The sequence below is a fragment of the Alligator mississippiensis genome, chromosome 1 (genome assembly GCF_030867095.1).
Source record: "Alligator mississippiensis isolate rAllMis1 chromosome 1, rAllMis1, whole genome shotgun sequence".
NCBI lineage: Eukaryota > Metazoa > Chordata > Crocodylia > Alligatoridae > Alligator > Alligator mississippiensis.
Genome location: NC_081824.1, coordinates 206,703,811 through 206,721,638, shown reverse-complemented (window position 1 = coordinate 206,721,638; position 17,828 = coordinate 206,703,811). Strand labels below are relative to the sequence as shown.

General features: G+C 43.2%; 1 protein-coding gene across 2 annotated transcripts in view; it reads right to left on the bottom strand.

Annotated features, from left to right (window-relative positions):
* The window catches only part of SPTBN1 (spectrin beta, non-erythrocytic 1), a 200,417-nt gene that overhangs the window by 23,941 nt on the left and 158,648 nt on the right, over positions 1-17,828 (bottom strand). For both annotated transcript variants that reach the window (XM_006274441.4, XM_006274440.4), the window contains 10 exons: positions 15,596-15,742; positions 10,745-11,008; positions 9,745-9,969; positions 9,137-9,226; positions 8,484-8,762; positions 7,147-7,277; positions 6,137-6,341; positions 5,353-5,727; positions 2,697-2,941; positions 1,796-1,934 (listed from right to left, as the gene is read on the bottom strand). In XM_006274441.4, the coding sequence (XP_006274503.1) occupies positions 1,796-1,934; positions 2,697-2,941; positions 5,353-5,727; positions 6,137-6,341; positions 7,147-7,277; positions 8,484-8,762; positions 9,137-9,226; positions 9,745-9,969; positions 10,745-11,008; positions 15,596-15,742 (2,100 nt within the window). The remainder of the gene's footprint in view (positions 1-1,795; positions 1,935-2,696; positions 2,942-5,352; positions 5,728-6,136; positions 6,342-7,146; positions 7,278-8,483; positions 8,763-9,136; positions 9,227-9,744; positions 9,970-10,744; positions 11,009-15,595; positions 15,743-17,828) is intronic.

Sequence of the window (17,828 nt, the reverse complement as noted above, 5' to 3'; positions counted from 1 at the left end):
AAGGCTGTCAGCAAGGCTTCATGGAGGAGAGTGTAGCTGGTTTCTCTTAGGATGATGAGAACAAACAGATGTTGTGAATCCTGATTAGAAGCGCACTTCCAAAATTAAAAGGTGCCATTTGCATGAATCCATACATTTGTTAGCAAGTGAAAAACTTGGAATATTCAATAAAAATCTAAATTAGACACAGCTTATTATGCCAAAAAATCCACCTGATACAAACATGCAATCTATCTTTCACCTGTTTTTGGAAGATAATCCACATACTAACCCTGCTAAATACCCATAGCAAACTACGCTGACAATACCAAAATACACTGATACCCTAACATGAACCTTCCATTTGTCTCAACAAGTGTATTGTTTGAAAATATCTCTTTGAGAACATGGCGCAGTATTCACTTGTAATGCAGGCACAGAAAATACTAGCCTCCTCTATATGTAGCAATCATCTGGCAATGATATTTTTATTCCATGGGGGGCAGCAAAGAAGTAAGAGCTGAGCCTATCTTTTTGGCTATACAGTCTAATTGTGTCTAGGGGTGCGACAATAAAGATTTTTTTGGCCAATCCCGATGGCCAATTATTAACTAGCCATGTGGTCTGATACTGACTGGATAGCCAACATGCAGCCCAACAGCTTGGAGACCAGTGTCTGGCTGGTATGTCTGTGGAGGGAAAGGGGGGGGACTACAGGGAATTTTGGGGTGGCTATAGCCCACCCTGTAGTCCCTCCTCCCACCACCACCACCCACCTGTCCTGAGTGCAGCCCCAGCCCAGCCCAGCCCCACCGCCAGGAAAAGGCCAGTGCAGTCCCTGGCCCTGAGCCTGTAGCAGGCAGCTCACTCTCACCCCGCACACAAATCTAACAGGGACACGTGCCCCCCATGCCTTCCCTGAGGGGCGCACAGGGACAGGGAGCTGCCCCCCTCCCGGACAAGCTGCCTGCGGCTCCGTCCCGCCCTGGCTGGACAGCACCTGCCCCTGCCCCACTGCCTCCCTCACAGTGGGGGCCTCGTTCTGTTCCCCCCCCACCCCTTGTTTTCCCCACACCTCCCCAACAGACTTACCAGCCAGAGGCTGCTTCCAAGCTGCCAGGCTGCATTCCTTGCACGCATACAAGTGGCATTTATTGGTGATGTTATTGGCTACACTGTCCAAAAAAAGCCAACTGCCGATGTCAATTTTCCTTTTATCGGTGTCGATCCAATATGGACTGATATACTAGTGCACCTCTAATTGTGTCCCAAAATGGCCAAGGTAAATATGGAAAGAAACCCAGAGTTCAAGCAGTGGCAAATCAGATTCTCAACACTGGATTTGTTTTTTCTTAATATTCTACCATAACCAAACTAGAGATTGTTCCTGCCCAATGAGGCTCAAACCTTTGCCCCCTCAAGCAGGCTCTGCAGATAACTCTGGTACACCTGGTGCAAGACACAGCTGGCTTCATTGCCTCTCCCCTTGCTTAAAGAATTCATAATTCTACAGTTCACAATCCTCCCCCCTAGCCAAACAGGGTATGAGTCACTTCTGTGTGTTCCCTGGAACAAAAGGTTTTGTATAAGCTTAGGTATCAATTTGGGGACAATTTCTCTATCCCACGTGGATGGGAAGAGTGAAATTATACAGCAATCTCACAAACACAAGCACAATGGACCCTGAAGCACTGCATCCTAATGTAAATGAACATCTCATTAGTCAACAGATTGCACAATGCAAGCCTTCTACAGTCAAAACAAAATTCATAGCTGCACTGCACTGCAGCTTCTGTGTAATCAGAAAGCACAGTACCTCTTCTGATGCATAGTGTTTTCTTGCCAGGAGAGATTTGCCAAGTTCAATGCAGGTAGTAAAACTGTCATTGCGGGCATCAATTTCCGCTTTAATACCCTGGTGATTGTTCATTAGTAATTCAACAGATGAGACATCCCTAAAACAACAAATCTGTAGTTCAGAAATGTATGCTCTCAAATTAACATCACTGTCGAGTCAACATATTGTTAAGCAAATCAGATAGTGTAGAAATGCAGAATACTACTTTTCTACTAGAGTGCCAATAGATCGTTTGCAGGGCACCATGAGGTGTGAGAAAATAAACAGATAAAGGCAAGATCAAGCTTGTCCCTGATGGCTCAATCCCCCACCCCCCACTGCCTGGCCCCTCTGCAAGGAGGTAATAAACACTGTAATATATGAATTTTTTTTTAATTGGGTGTCACTCAATTCACAAAGGGTATGGAGGGGTACCTGAAGTCCAAAAAAATTGAGAACCACCGATTTAGAACTTAATCCCTAGTTTGCCACTGCATGAAGGAATGAGATGGTTGTGCACTTCTTTGTTAAGAATGAACCCATTTTGGTCTGAAACAGATTACAATGTGCAAAATCATGTGATATTAATTGTCCAATACCAGCTATGCCCTAGTGGCTCCTTATATACTTCTCTGCAGCCAGCCCTGCATTTCCTCCAACCTGCCAGTCGGCACAGCTCTAGGTCCTAATCATGGGATGGTGGCTGTCATGCCACCTACCCACCACTCCCTGCTCCTCAGTAACCTTTCTAATCAAAGTATCCAAATAGCCACTGTGTTCCACTTGCCTAGAAGCATCCCACTTCTCCATTCTCCTAACTGCTCAATAGTCCTCAACTACCAAGCACCCTGCAATATACCTCTCCAACTTTTCAAGTTACCTTGGCTTCTCCTGGGCTTCAATCTGCCGAATAACATCTTCCATCCAAAGCATGAGATCCCGAACCATGCTGAAGAAACGGAATTTGTCCCCTGTATCTACCAGTCTAACCCTGCGTCCCTCGCAGGCATCTAGCAGAGCTTTCCAGGCTTCTAGGACTTCGTTCTCCCTCTTCTGGATGTCATCAGCCTTGTCCCCAGCATAGGCAGCCTGAAGACGTGCAGCATCCTCCTGCAGTTGTCTCACCTAATGAGGGTGAAGAAGAACAGCACCTCAACTCTTATGTGCCTGTTACTCCAAAGTCTAAATACATTCCAGATGCAAATGTGTATCACGAACCATTTCTTAATGTCTAATACTTTCATGCTTCTAAAACACAGAATTTACCATTCTGAAAACCTTATTTGGTATCCTCTTAGCTTTCTGTTTTAGAAAGGGGGAGAGGGACTACATAAAGAACAAGAGACCTTTGGTTAATAAACCTCATAGGAAAGAGATGCACACTGTTACCTGCACCAATACAAAGGGATTAACAGATTTAAGGCCAGAAGGGACATTTCCAATCATAAAATCTGACTTTGCTAGCATGTGTCAGTATTTTCCATAACAAGCCTATAACTCCTAGTTGACGTGCATCATATCATTTAGAAAACTATCCAATCTTGATACAAAGACTTAAAATGACAGAGAAACCATCATTCCCCTTGGGTAAGTGGTCCAATAGTTAATTACCCTCATTTAAAAAAATCTGCAACTTATTTCCAGAGGGAATGTGTCTAAATGGTCTACCCATTAGATTTTGCCATGCCTCTGTTCATAAATTAAAGAGACCTGTACCATCAGAAATCTCTTCCCCATAGAGGCCATAATCAAATCATACTCCCTTTGATTAAACTAAATATTGTTTTACAGCTGCCTCACTAAAAGGCATGTTTTACTAAAGTGCAAATCATTCTTGGATAAGTTTTTGAACTCTTCCCCCACTTCTTTCAATACCTTTCTGGAAGGGTTCACACTAGAACTACATATAGTATTCCAGCAATGCAGATCAAGATGTACAGATAACTTTTGTACTCCTACTTTCTACTCCCTTGTTTAAATATCCAAACACAGAGCGAGCTCCTCTGACGACAGCACTGCACTGAGATTCCATTTTCAGTTAGTTACCCAAATCACAATCCCTAAACCTGTTTGAGACCGTCTCCCATCTTTTTATGGGGCTTGCATTCCATGGGCGTAAAGCACTATCAGAATGGAAGAAAAAAGTGTTATATCCACTTTGCTCTGGTGTACACTACATACATATATTGCAGAACAATAGTGAACTGGGTTCAGACAACTTAGCCACAAACTTACTTCCTATAAAAAATAATAAGAATTGTTATTAATAGAACCCTGGATGATCTATTAGGAAAACAAGACTGGAAGGATTATCAAGCCTAGTCGCTTGTGATTAAAGACAACTATGCAACAAACGTCTGCCCAAACACATGCATAAGAATATCCACTTTGGCTCTTCCTGCACACCACAATCACCATTCACTCTACAATGAAAAAACTCATAGAAACAGAGCTGGAGAGTCAAGGGCATCACCCGTGTGTTTCCCAAATGATATCAAAGTCTTTTTGTCAGAAGTTTCCTTATCTATACTTTTTAAAAAGTATCACAGAAAGGAATGTTGGAGGAGTTATGAAGTCACAAAAAGGCTAGTTATTAGACTGACTGTGTGGCAGTTAAAAGTCTACATACTTCATCAACTAGTAGAAATAATAATATCAAGTATGAGAAAATTTTGAGAGGATTAAGTGTTGTCATTTAAATTCTGTCCCCCACTGTCCCACCACATACTGTTTGGAACATGCTCATCCACTGAACAGCTGAAACTTGTCCAATATTCAGAAAAAAAATTAAATATGGCCACAGTAACCCAGAAAACTTCCCTTGCATCTCATTAAGATACCTAGTACCACTGTACCCCAAGAATTTAGGTTTATGGCACAGAAAAGTCTGTACTTGAACATTATTCCTGATATAAACACCATGACAGATTTAACGTCAGTCCAATGGTTTTTTCTGAAACTGCTTAAGAGGTGTTCTGTTTAATTCAATTTAATTTAGATCAGAAGGTTATTTAAAAGCTTATTTTCCAAACAAATGAGCCAGACGATCTAACGCTGACAATATATGACCGGTCTTCTGGGGGGCTGGTTTGATCTGTCCATCTCCCATTCCCTCTATGTTTTCATATTGGTACACTACTCACTAAAAACAGGAACTGCATGGCTAAGTCCCCAGCAACAGGAGGTGAAAGTCTGAACCTCACCGCCTGTCCTCAGAATCAACAAATAGGTCCCCTGATTTCTTTTGTTCCTAACCAAGGGGAGGAAACGGTATATTTCAATAGAGAATTATCTATACCTTTAGAATAACTTGAGCTTTAAGAACACCTGCAGATCTACCCACCATTGGTCATTAGAAAAGAAAATTACAAAAATAGGAGGGAAAATAACTCATGTGAAGCTACTCACATAGAGATGCATTTTGAAAAGCAGACAGCAGTTTGATTTCCCAGCCAGTTGGGGGCAGAAATAAGAGCAGAACTCAAATTCCCAGATTCCTACATCTACACACTGAACAGCACGCACTTAATACACACCTGGGTGCCCAAAGCTTGGATATCATGTTCAAACGTTGTGTGCATTCTCTGTAGTGTTTCCACTGTATTTTGGTCTCTACCAAGTTCTTCAGGTAACTTCTTATGTTTATCTTGGATACGTCCTAAGATCTCCTTGGCATCATGGTAAAATTTATGCAGTTCATAAGAGGCAGCTAGAATCTGTGTTCTTGTGTCAATGAGCTCCAACAGGTCAGCCCATGCCTCATTGAGACCATCTTTCCATTCTGCAATGGTGGCAGCATCAGAATGTCCTGAATTGATGAGCTCGTCAGCCATATGGTTAACAGTATCAACCCGCTCCTGTCCAATGTTTCCAGTGTCTCGAGCAAATTCACGGAATCGCTCTTGTAGCATCTGAAAAGTGTATAAACAACAACTGTAAAAACACTGCTGTTTGTATTGATCTTCTTGTTGTTAATCTATCATCTAGAATTACAAATACAATGCAGCTATGATGTACTCTATCACTTTTGGAATATGCCCCAGATCAGCAGAAACTTTATAACAGCAAGTCTTCCAAGTACTGTAATTCACAGACTAGAACCAGAGGCAGTTCAAGACCAGTTCAGAAATCCTATGATACACCACTTAAATTTTTAGTAAGCAAACAGAAAGCAAATAACTGAAGAGCTCATACTGGTGTACATATACAATCTGGTCCACAAAATATGCAAAACTTGCCATTGATTGAAATCAGCCAACTTTCGTGTGCAACTCACCAAAAAATTAGACAAGTCTGCTGCCAAAGCCAAAAAGAACTCACCGTTACATGTTCGTAATCCTGTCCCAGCTCATGTGATCCAGCCACCACCTCCCTCTCAGCAATCCACTGCTCCAAGTCATCCACTTCCCGGTTAAGCTGAAAGAGCCTGTGTCTCTCGTCCAGTTTGCCCCTCCTCTCTTCAGCTAGATCCTTCAGGCCTGCATACAGCTTATCTACCTTGGACTGCCGCATACTGATGCGCTCGCTAGAGAAGAAACAAATCAGCAAAAATTGTACTGAGACATCACCAGGGTTTTGAAAGAAAATAAACCCTAACAACAAAATCTAAGAGGGAAAAAATTATTCTCTGAATGCTTGGCTCCTAGAACATCTCTCTCTAGGGTGCACAAAACATCCTGGGCTACATCCTTAGCTCGTGTAGTTCCACTGAAGTCAGTGAAACTGCTGAATACATTAGCTGAAGGCTCAGCCCAACGGGTAAAAACCTAAAACATGCATGGACTACAGAAAATGCTAAAAGTGAACAAAGCTGGCCATTTGTCTCAGCTGGAGACCATTCAGTGGACTTGTTCCATAACTAAGAGGAAGGACCTGAGCTATTATTTGGTTGGCTCAGACAATTAGGATTTCCTTCTCTGTTAGAAGTTAATTCTAAATTGACAGTCAAGAGCACCAACAGATTTCTTTCATCCCAAGACTCAGTGTTTCCACAGGAAAGTGAAAGTTCCATTTGCCATCTTCTTTGCTTTGATTTCCCTTGAGCTGCAAAACTCCCTTTTAATATGCCTTTCCTCTGCCTTATTATAAATTACTATAATATTCCAATATGCAACCAGCAGAACCATAAGAGCCCAGAGACTAAGTCTCTTTACTGCTGTAAAGTGACCACTAGGGAGTGCTTTTGAGTCAAGGGAGGTGGAGATTGAGCCATCTCCAAATACGCCGGTTCCATTCCAGCACCATTTTGCTTTATTGTTTATATTTCATTTTCTCCCAAGACAATGAACTATTAAAGTTAATTCACAGTCTAATTAATAAGCAATATTAACCTTTCTGGATGACTGTCTGCAACCAAAGTTCTGCTGGTCTTGGAAAGCTGATGCACTGTCTCAGCATAGTCTTCTACAGCCTGTTCCAAAATCTGGTGCTTCTTCAACATGGATACTGCACTCTGTTCATCCTGTAACAGTGACAGAAATGAGCCTGGTTCCTCTATTCCATGGAAGTATGCAGCAACAATGAGCTCATGTTGGTGCGTGAAGAAAGTCCAGTGGACTTGCCAGCATTTTAAGAAACTGCTAAAAAGCTGCTTTCAAACACAACTTGGAGACCTTTGTTCAGATAATGGTATATAACTAGTTGAGCCTATTGTAAATGGTAACCACAGACAAGGAAATTACAAGTGAAAGGATGGTATCCAAAGCAAAATTAAATCCATTATGCATCAAGCATGCTGCATTTCCTTAATTGTGAAGCTCTTAGGCAAGCTTCTAGAATGCTGTTGATTTGCAGGGCTCCAAAGAAAATTAACACATTTTAGGTGGATCACTTGTCTGGCTTTGCACTTACAAGCTTGGGTCAAAACCAAGGAATTCTAAGCAGCATGGAAAAACTTGCTTCCAACAAAGCGACTTTGTCAAAACTTGCAGTGTGTTATTAAAATGACAACTAAACCCAGCTCACTATGTTACTTGAAATCACCAGTAAACTTTTCTCCCTTAGCCATTCTGGTAGACTGACTGTTTGTGGTTGGAATGTAAAGGAAGATTCCTTTCATTTGCTTGGCTTAGAAAATTAGGAAATTTTTTCTATCTGGAAACTGAATGCCCATGGAGCTGCTGCATGGGTATAAAAATATTATTCATTTTACCAGATTAATCAATGCATTCTGTCATCATTATCATCCTAACAGCAGCAGCAACAATAAACACTGAAAATTATTGAACTTAGAACAGATTTGGAGAACTGTTTCTCTGATGTGTGTGACTTCAGTGGAAGCAGCATGATCTTAACTGAGTGTTCAGGAATTCTGAAATTGTGGGCTAGATCATCAATGTGGTCTGGTTGCTTTGTGCTCCTCCAGTGATGAAAACTGCTGGACAATTTGACCTTATACCAGCATACAGAAAAACATGCATACGCCACGCACCCTGTGCTAATATATGGTGGTGCTATTATTATCTGAGGTTGCTGCACCGTTAATCTGAGTTGATATAGCAAGAACAATTCTCTGGGAGCTCCACCCAGTAAGATGTGTCTTGTGAAATGACTCAGTCTCAAGAGGGCAATTCAGTTACTGTGTTTATGACATACTGTATTATGCCGCCTCCTACTCTTTGCTCATAGCAATTAGAAAGCAAGCTTGTTTCACTGTAAAGTTGCTCACCTTAGCTTTCTCTTCTGACATCATATACAGCTCCTGCTCGCTCATCCAGGCCTCAGCCTCAGCAGCATCGAAGTAATACTGTTGTGCTCTGTGAGACTCCTCCAGGCGCTTGTGGCGTTTCTCTGTCTCCTCAATTAGGAGGTTCCACAGCTGCTGCAAGTCACCAAGTCGCTGCTGAATCGCTTCGGCATTAGGGCTGCTGTCTGTAAGGATATTCTGGCTCCTCTCAAAAATGTCATCGATGCGAGGCTGATGCCCTTGGATTTCTTTCTGAAGTGTCTATACAGGAAAACAATGAACTCATTAGAAACTCTACCCAAACAAATGCTTGTGAAAATGATGAGGCCCAGCAAGGCTGTCATCTAAGTAGGGCAGGATCAGGTGCAGCAAAAGGCACCTTAGCTGCCTGGACTGCCTTGTTTGACTGACAAATGAAGACTGTCTCCTGCATAAAGATATCAGAGGGATAGGGAACCTCTGCACTTTTGCCACTCCCAGCACACTCACTCCGGAGCATCCACTGTCTGGCCTAAGCATTTTGAGCAAACTCCTCCCAAGCAAAGCCTCCTGAAATATTTGTCACGGAAAAGTCCTACTGCATACTGAGAACAGCTAGCTAACACAGCATAGGTATTTCTGAAAGCAGTACACACCTGATTTTTCTTTATTAGTAGCTGAACAGTCTGGAGGTTATGTCCATGATCAGTAGATGTTGCTATAGGCATCCTCTCGCCAACCCACAACTAAAAGAGAAATGACCAAAACAACTTCATTAATAGAGAAATCCTAGACAGATGGGAGAGGAGAGGAGAGACGAAGTCTGGGAGACCTGGGACTTGGAAATGCAATAGTATCACAGTGGCGCTCAACCTTTCAGCCCCACAGATTGGATGAGTGGCATGAGGCTGGTCCATGGGCCAGATCCCACATGGTGTTGGGCCGGATCCCACATGTCTAGATCCTCCCTCATCCCACTTGGATCAGGCCCTGTGCTGCCCTAACCCTGTGTGTTTGATCTAGCATGCAGAACCCACACTATCCACTCACAGGGTTCCCCACAGATCTGGAGATTTGACAGCTGGGAAGTAGCAATTAATGCTGCCACAACTCTCTCACCACAAAATTTTTGGGCCTGTGGGGAACCCTGCGGGCTGGTGATCAAACACCCTTGGTCTAACATATTAGTGATAGATGAACTCAAACCAGTTTCAAATGCCCGACCGTTCTGATTGTTTACAAGGGGACCAAGGCTTATACTCACAATCTCATCTTCTACATCCCTGTTGAACTGGTGGATCTCTTTGGAGGCCAATAGATTTGCCTTCCTTTCAGTTAAAGGTTCCAGTAATTCCAAAAATTTCTGCTCTACAATTAGACGTTTACCATCCACCTCATCAGTACTCTTCCCCTCCTGGCTCAAAGCCTGTGCCTGGCTTTGTAGCTCTTCTATCTCCTTCTTACGAACATCCATTTGGTTCTCAAGCATCTAAAAAAGGGGAAAATATGCCATCAGTACTTGAAAAAAAAAAAATCCCCATACACTTATTACATGTAATTTGTCTGACTGGAAATGTCACTACCTTCACAATGTTGGACTAGAACAAAAGATGAATCACAGTATGTAGGAATCTGCCTTACACCGGTAATTATTGGGACACTTGAACATGTCTTAAAATGCCAAAAGTATTGCCCATGTGTACTAATGCATCCTTCCTGTTTGGACTGAGGAAGGCACCTGCAAAGAGGTCACATTAAGGCCAGGTTGCCTGATGAACAATAGGGCTTAACATCACCGAAGTCACAAGGGGTACTATATGTGTTTGTGCAAGGGATGAATTTGGTTACTAGAACTTACTCTTTACTAGCTACTCATAATTCAATCTAACAATTCTGGAGCAGAAGAAACAGTAAGGGCAGAATGACTTTGCTCATGGCTCTAACTATAGGGAATTAGGGAGCAAGCAGCAACTTGAAGATGGAAAGTGGAGGGCAAACAAATACTGGAGGATCATCCTGAGGGTGAGAAACAGTATAAAAAGGCAAATGGGAGGAAGGGAGGAAGGGAGAGGGGAAGTGACACTGAATATTTGGGGTCAGTGTGTCTCTGATTGTCCTCTCTTGTTTAAGGGAAGGCAAAAACTAACAGGAAGAAAGAAGAATAAACTAAATCTTCTTCTAAACTGGAAGCATTGCTTGTGTCTTCCTAAGCTTGTGTAGAGCTGCCCTTTCTCTCTCTTTTACACAAGCCACATCTCATTTACCTGTTGTTTTTTCAACAGAATGTTGACGCTGGTAAGATCCTTTCCATAGTCATCAGATTGTATCTGGCACTCCAAGCCATTCAGCCATTTATCCAGATCAGCACAACTCTGGGTGAACAGCTCTGCTTTATTTGCATCAAAGAGTCGCTGAGCCTTGGTCTGAGTGGTAGATTCAAGCTCCTCCCACATTTGGTGTAGACCTGTCAGCTTTTCTTTCACTATGACCTCAGTCTCTGGCTTCTCTGCAATGAGTTGCATCCCTTCCTGTAAAGTACAAAGCAAATTAAGTGAAACGTCAAGCAGGAGCATCACAGTTCTGTTCATTAAATGAATCTCAGTAATAGAGTCCAGGGTCCCTTTTGATTTGGCAGCACCAGCCACCCAGTACTATCACAATCTCATCTAAAGGTTTCTTTTCAGGGCAAAGACTTCCAAGTCCTCTCCACTTCCAAGAGAGGGTTTTCTGCAGGCACCGGAGTTGTGCGTGGGGGAGGAAGGGGGCTGGATGGGTGGACAGCGTTGGCTGCACACTGCCATTTTTCATTTAAACCTTGCGGAAGGTCCCTCATGATGGTTATGTAGGGATTCAGATGACATGTTTTGCCTGGAATTAGAGCGCACTACCCAAGAGACCTGTGGAGCAACAAGGAGGAGGTGATGACAGAAAAAAAAAGTTGCCCTAACTTGTACAGAATCCCTGCAGTACCACAGAACATTTTATATAAAGGGCTGGGGGAATTTAGGCTAAAAGAAGCATGGCTGTGCTGTAAAATGGAGGATGGGTGAAAACAGTCATGCTAAGGGGGACTCTGTTTGGATGGACAGACTTTGAAGTCTTAGCTTCTTTTGCATATTTGTTTCCCTTCCATGTGGGAACAAGACAGGCTAGCAAGTTGGGTGGATCAGAATCTGATGAAGTTCAACATTGAGAAATTTAAAGTGCTCCACCTCGGGATGAGCAACCCTCAACACACCTACAGGCTTGGCAGCACCAAACTGACTAGCACCATGAATGAAAGTGACCTGGTGGTAATAAGAGACCACAGCATGAATAGCATGAATATGAGCTGGCAACACGATGCTGTAGCCAGCAGGGCAAATAATACTTTGGCATGCATCAATCAATGCATCTCCAGCAAAACCAAGGAGGTGATTCTTCCATTCTACTCAGCCCTGGTGAGACCGCAGCCTGAGTACTGCACCCAGTTCCGGGCACCACACTTTAACAAGGACTTGGACAAGCCTGAGAGGCTCCAAAGAAGAGACATCCATATGATCAGTCTTACATGGCAAGCCATATAAGGAAAGGCTGAGGCATCTGGGACTTTTCAGCCTGAGAAAAAGAAGGCTAAGAGAGGACTTGGTAGCAGCTTACCACTACACTAGGGGAGCACATCAAGGGCTCGGTGAGCAACTGTTCACCAGAGCACTCAAAAGAAAAATCAGGAGTAATGGCCACAAAGTCCTGGAAGACCGATTCAGGTTCAACATTCAACAGACCAAAGCAGGCAAGAGTGCTCAAAAGCTGCCATGGCCCACCAAAAGCATCCAGGAATGTCTCAAAGCCAAAAATTAGGCGTACACCCAATGGAAGGGAGGGGCCCTCACCAAAGAGGACTATACCTCCATTGCTTGAGATTGTAGTGGGGCTATTAGGAAGGCCAAGGCGGCAATGGAACTGGGACTAGTGATCTGGATCATGGATAACAAGAAGTCCCTTTTAAAATACGTACATACATAAAAAGAAGGTACCAAGTAACGAGGGGACTCTGCAAGACATGCTTGGTAATCTGGTGGTAGCACCAGGCAACAAAGTTAATCTCTTTAACAGTTTCTTTTCTTCCATTTTTCTGAGCAGGGACAGGGACATCCCCCACTAGGAATCCAGACGGACCTAGGGGAGGCGCACCCAGGCCCAGGGTCAGTGAGGACCTAGTCAGGGAACTTCTGGAGGGACTAGACGTGTTCAAATCAGCTGGTCCTGACGATCTCCACCCCAGAATGCTGAGGGAATTAGCAGAGGTCATTGCAGGACCCCTGGCACAGCTTTATGAGCACTCATGGAGCTCTGGTGAGGTGCCAGAGGACTGCAAGAGGGCCAATGTGGTCCCCATTTTCAAAAAAGGGAGGAAAGAGGACTCAGGAAACTATAGGCCTGTTAGTCTTACCTCGGTCCTGGGAAAGCTTTTGGAGAAAATTATCCAGGAGTGCATCTGTAAGGGACCAGCAGGGGAGATTATGCTTAGAGGCAATCAACATGGGTTCATTAGAGGCAGGTCCTGTCAGACCAACCTGGTGGCTTTCTACAACCAGGTCACAAAAGCCCTGGATGCAGGTGTCGTGGTGGACATAGTATTTCTGGACTTTAGGAAGGCCTTCGACACAGTCTCTCACCCCGTCCTCATTAAAAACTTAGGTGACTGTGGTGTCGATGCCTACACAGTCAGATGGGTCGCAAATTGGCAAGAGGGCCGCACCCAGAGAGTGCTGGAGGACGGGTCATTTTAGACCTGGAGGGACATGGGCAGTGGGGTCCCCCAGGGCTCAGTCTTCAAGCCCCCACTGTTTAATATCTTCATCGGTGATTTGGACAAGTGGGTGAAAGGCACCTTGTTCAAATTTACAGATGACACCAAGATGTGGGGAGAAGTGAGCACGCTAGAAGAGAGAGACAGGCTACAACTAGATCTGAACAGGTTACAGAGGTGGGTGGGTGAGAACAGGATGAGTTTCAATACGGACAAGTGCAAGGTACTGCACTTAGGGAGGAAAAACTAGCAGCATACCTACAGGCTGGGGAACTCTCTTATTGTCAGCACAGAGGCAGAAAAGGATCTTGGAGTCACTAGTGATTCCAAGACGAACATGGGCCTCCAATGTGGGGACACAGTCAGGAAGGCTAACCACATCTTGTCATGCATCCATAGATGCATCTCGAGCAGGTCCAAGGAGCCTCCCCCTCTATGCGACATTGGTCAGCCGCAGTTGGAGTACTGCGTCCAGTTCTGGGTGCCGCACTTCAGGAGGGATGTGGATAGCATAGAAAGGGTCCAGAGGAGGGCCACTCGCATGATCAAGGGGCAGCAGGGTAGGCCCTATGAAGAGAGACTACGGGACCTGAACCTGTTCAGTCTACACAAAAGAAGGCTGAGAGGGGATCTGGTGGCCACCTACAAACTTGCCAGGGGGGACCAGCAAGCTATGGGAGAGTCCCTGTTACCCCGAGCACTACCGGGAGTTACAAGGAATAACGGCCATAAACTGACTGAGAATAGATTCAGGCTAGACATCAGGAGGCACTACTTCAGTCAGGGCAGCTAGGAGCTGGAACCAACTTCCTAGAGAAGTGGTGCTTGCCCTTACCCTGGGGATACTCAAAAGGAAGCTAGACAATCACCTAGCTGGGGTCATTTGACCCCTGCATTCTTTCCTGCCATGGCAGGAGGCAGACTTGATGACCTGCTTAGGTCCCTTCCAACCCTACCAACTATAAAAGTATTAAAAGTTTCTTCAAAGACAGGGTGTCCAGACTGTGAAATAAGCTCCCTCCAGAGGTGATGCAATAACCTGCCCTGGAAATCTTCAAGAGGAGACTAGACAGTCAGATTGCTGACCCCCAGTTATCCTGCTGACCCCCAGTTATCACCTGACCCCGAGTTATCTTTCCTGCTTGGTACAGGGGGTTGGATGTGATGATCTTTTGAGGTCTCTTCTGGCCTTACAATCTATGAATCGATGAATCTTTACAGGAAAATAGGCCCCTTGTTTAGAAAAACACCAATGAAATGGTTGGATGCAAAATATTTCTTCCTTTAGAAAGACTGCCTTACTTTCAGACATACTGTCTCTACTACTAACTCTGTACCTCTGGAACTGGTAACAGCTCAAAGAACAGAAGCACATGAATACTGTTAATGTTAATTCAGTCATCTGGAATTGTGGTTCAATACATAACTCTGGTGCATGCACTTTACTTTTTGTTGCAATCTTCCTTTCCAAGGACAAAGGATGATAATACACTAGTACTGCTGAAAAAGCACTCCTACTGCTGAAAGCAGTATTTCAATCACACCACTAAAAGGTATTACTACGTGCAGATCACTGAAAAGCCTCTAATGGGATACAAAGTGCCACAGCGGAAAAGGAACGAAGCAATTAAACTAACTTCAGTGAATGGAAACCCACTTTCAGGGCTGGAGATGGAAATTTTTTAGTGTTCTGGTGTTCTCCCTTTCAAATGCGAAATGGAAAAAAAAAAGCGAATATCACATCACATTAATGCTATTAAAATCACTTGGTACTGCTCTGTGCAGATGTTAATGATTCACAAAACTGTCTGTGCTTTACCTTTGTACATGAGGTTTGTTTTTGAAAGGTGGTGGGATTACATTCCCAAAACAGTGAGAGTCACCACAGTAACCTGGCTTTTACAGACATTTTCTTTCAACAATCCGCATAGCAAGTGTGTGCAGTTTACTAGCCAAAATGATTTTTGTGCTCTTCAGCCCAGGATCTGAAAAACAAGCTGCGCTCTCCCTTCTTCCATCATTTGGCAACAGGAAAAAAACTGGCAAATTGGTCACTAAGTACAATGTAAAAACTTGGCTCTATCGCACCCAGATTAGATAAAACAGATTAGACTGGAAACAAGACCAATTACATGGGACAGAGGATGAACTGGGCAGATTTGTTTTTCAAAGCTTTATTTGCTCTGAAGTAATGAGAATTAGTTACTGTCAAACTGAAGAAATTATGCAAAGCAAATCTGGTCAGTATAAGGGTAACGCTTTTAGTTTCCAATCTGAACGCAACTGTATTTTATGAAGAGAGCCAGCTTATGGAATTAGTTACCTCTTCAATTTTGTCCAGCCATTCCTTATTGGATCCAAGTTCTGCCATGAATGCCTGGTGTTTTAACCACTTGCTGTGTAAGTTCCTTGCTTCATCATAAGACATATCCTGGGCTGTAAGCATCTTCTCATTGATCCAAAGTGACAGCTGTAAAAATGTGAAAAAATGTGGTTGCTTGGGGTTAAGCATGTCTCTATAATGGAACTGGGAGAGGATGGAAAACTAGAAGATACTCAGCACCAAGGTTGAGGGGATGTAACCCATTACAAGGATAGAGGAGAGAAGCTGGATCAGATCTGAGGCTGTTTAAATTCAGGATTTTAGGCTCTGTCCATCTCTTTTACAGCCCCTACAACACAAGAATAACCAGTTTCTACCTCACAGAGAATAGGCCAGCTCCAAAACCTTCTGAAGCATGTGGAAAGACTGCCGACTCCAATGAGCTTTGGCTCTGGCCACGTATGTTTACTTCTAACAGAAGGACAGCATAACTCTTATTGCTGTCATGCACAATATTTGATACTGAGGAAAGCTGACAAATCACACATTACCCAGATCAGGCCCTCATTTGGATATGCTGATTACCGAACACCCAAATTTACATTCAGCCCTTAACTAATGGCTGGCTTGCTTTTGGCAGCATCAGTGGTGAGGCCACACATGAAAGAGGTAGATAGATTGAGCACCCTTCTAGAGAGGATCCTTTAGGTACAGCTCTGACATTCACTTTATGCTTAGCACATTGATAGTATGGTATTGGTAGTCTATCACTACTGCACAGACACCTAGAGGTTCATTTTTAGGGTGCTGCTGGAAAATTTGAAGGGCTTTTACTCTTCCCTACAAGTAAACAAATAGCTCCATTCACCAAAGTACAAGCAAAGCTCACTGAGATCAACAGCAGCAGGGTCAGGACCATGCGTTCCATTTAAAGATAGCATCTACAATCAGTAGCATAACTAAGGTGGAGTGACCAGGGCAGCAGCCCCAAATACTGACTTTGCTGGGGGGGAGAGGGGGGAAATAGGAAATGGAATAACAGCTGCCGTCAAAGCCACACCAGCAACTGAAAGTTGCCCCTGCCCCAAGCACCCAGCTATACCTCTATCTAGAATATGTTTCCCCAAATTCTCTCTAGGCAAATATCAGGCCTGTATACAACCAGAATGGCAGTTAGAATTCTCTGTAACTTCTCATGCAGGACCCTGACTCTGTATTATGGTCCAACAATGTGGATCCTGTATGTTAATAGATTCCCATGGACTTCAATAGGATTAAAAACAGATGTACAGGTCCATTTTAGCTGCATCTAAATTATTCACCCTGGCCTTGTTTTACTCTTAACTGATATATTCAATGAAAATTTCTATATGTACACCTATATCAAAAGAGAATCTTACAAATAAGTAATGTTTTCATACCACTTTAATATTATAGCCATAACCCTTCCCTCAAATCTTTCTACACACACACACACCCCTACACCTTTTCTAATGTTAAGAAATTCTTCAAAACTAAAGGAATTTTTCTTCTGTTTATAAAAATGTTTTTTCCAATATTCATTAAACTAACTCCTGTAATTTAAAACCCAAATTGCTTTTTTACATTTTATAAACTCACTTTGCTCCTTTTGCTCAGATTTTCCTAAATTGTAGCAATAGAAAGTAAAATTGAAAATACACTGAGGAAATGAGGGCATTTTTAAAAAGTAATAGCATAGAAAGTAATAGGAGTGAAAGCAAGGCTTGCTACTAACCCTAAAAAAAGTCTCTCGAGTAGCTCATATCTGAGTGGTCTTGACATTAAAAAAAAATTAGGAAGAAAGCACAAAACACCTTAAAAAAAGCTTACAAGAAGATGCCTATTCTGCATCTTTAGAGCCACCTACCCAAGGGGAAAATATCTAAACAAGTCCCAGCTTTGTTGCTAAGCAGGTCACTGCTGCAGTACAAACCATCCTACAGATAAAAACATCATATGGTAACAGAACACATAAGTAAAACTTGCCAATCCACCACCACTCAGTCAGCATTCCTGAACAACAATGTCCATTCATAATTCATGAACATTTTAAAGGTCATTTTAAAAGCATTGTTGAGCTCTGCAAAAACAAAAGGAAAACCTATCTGGAGAATCAAAAAAACCCCCAATCTTTATCTGATCTTTCCATTGAATCTAAAAATGTGACTCTTACTGGAAACATTATGAGCATCCAAGTTTACAGCTGTAACAG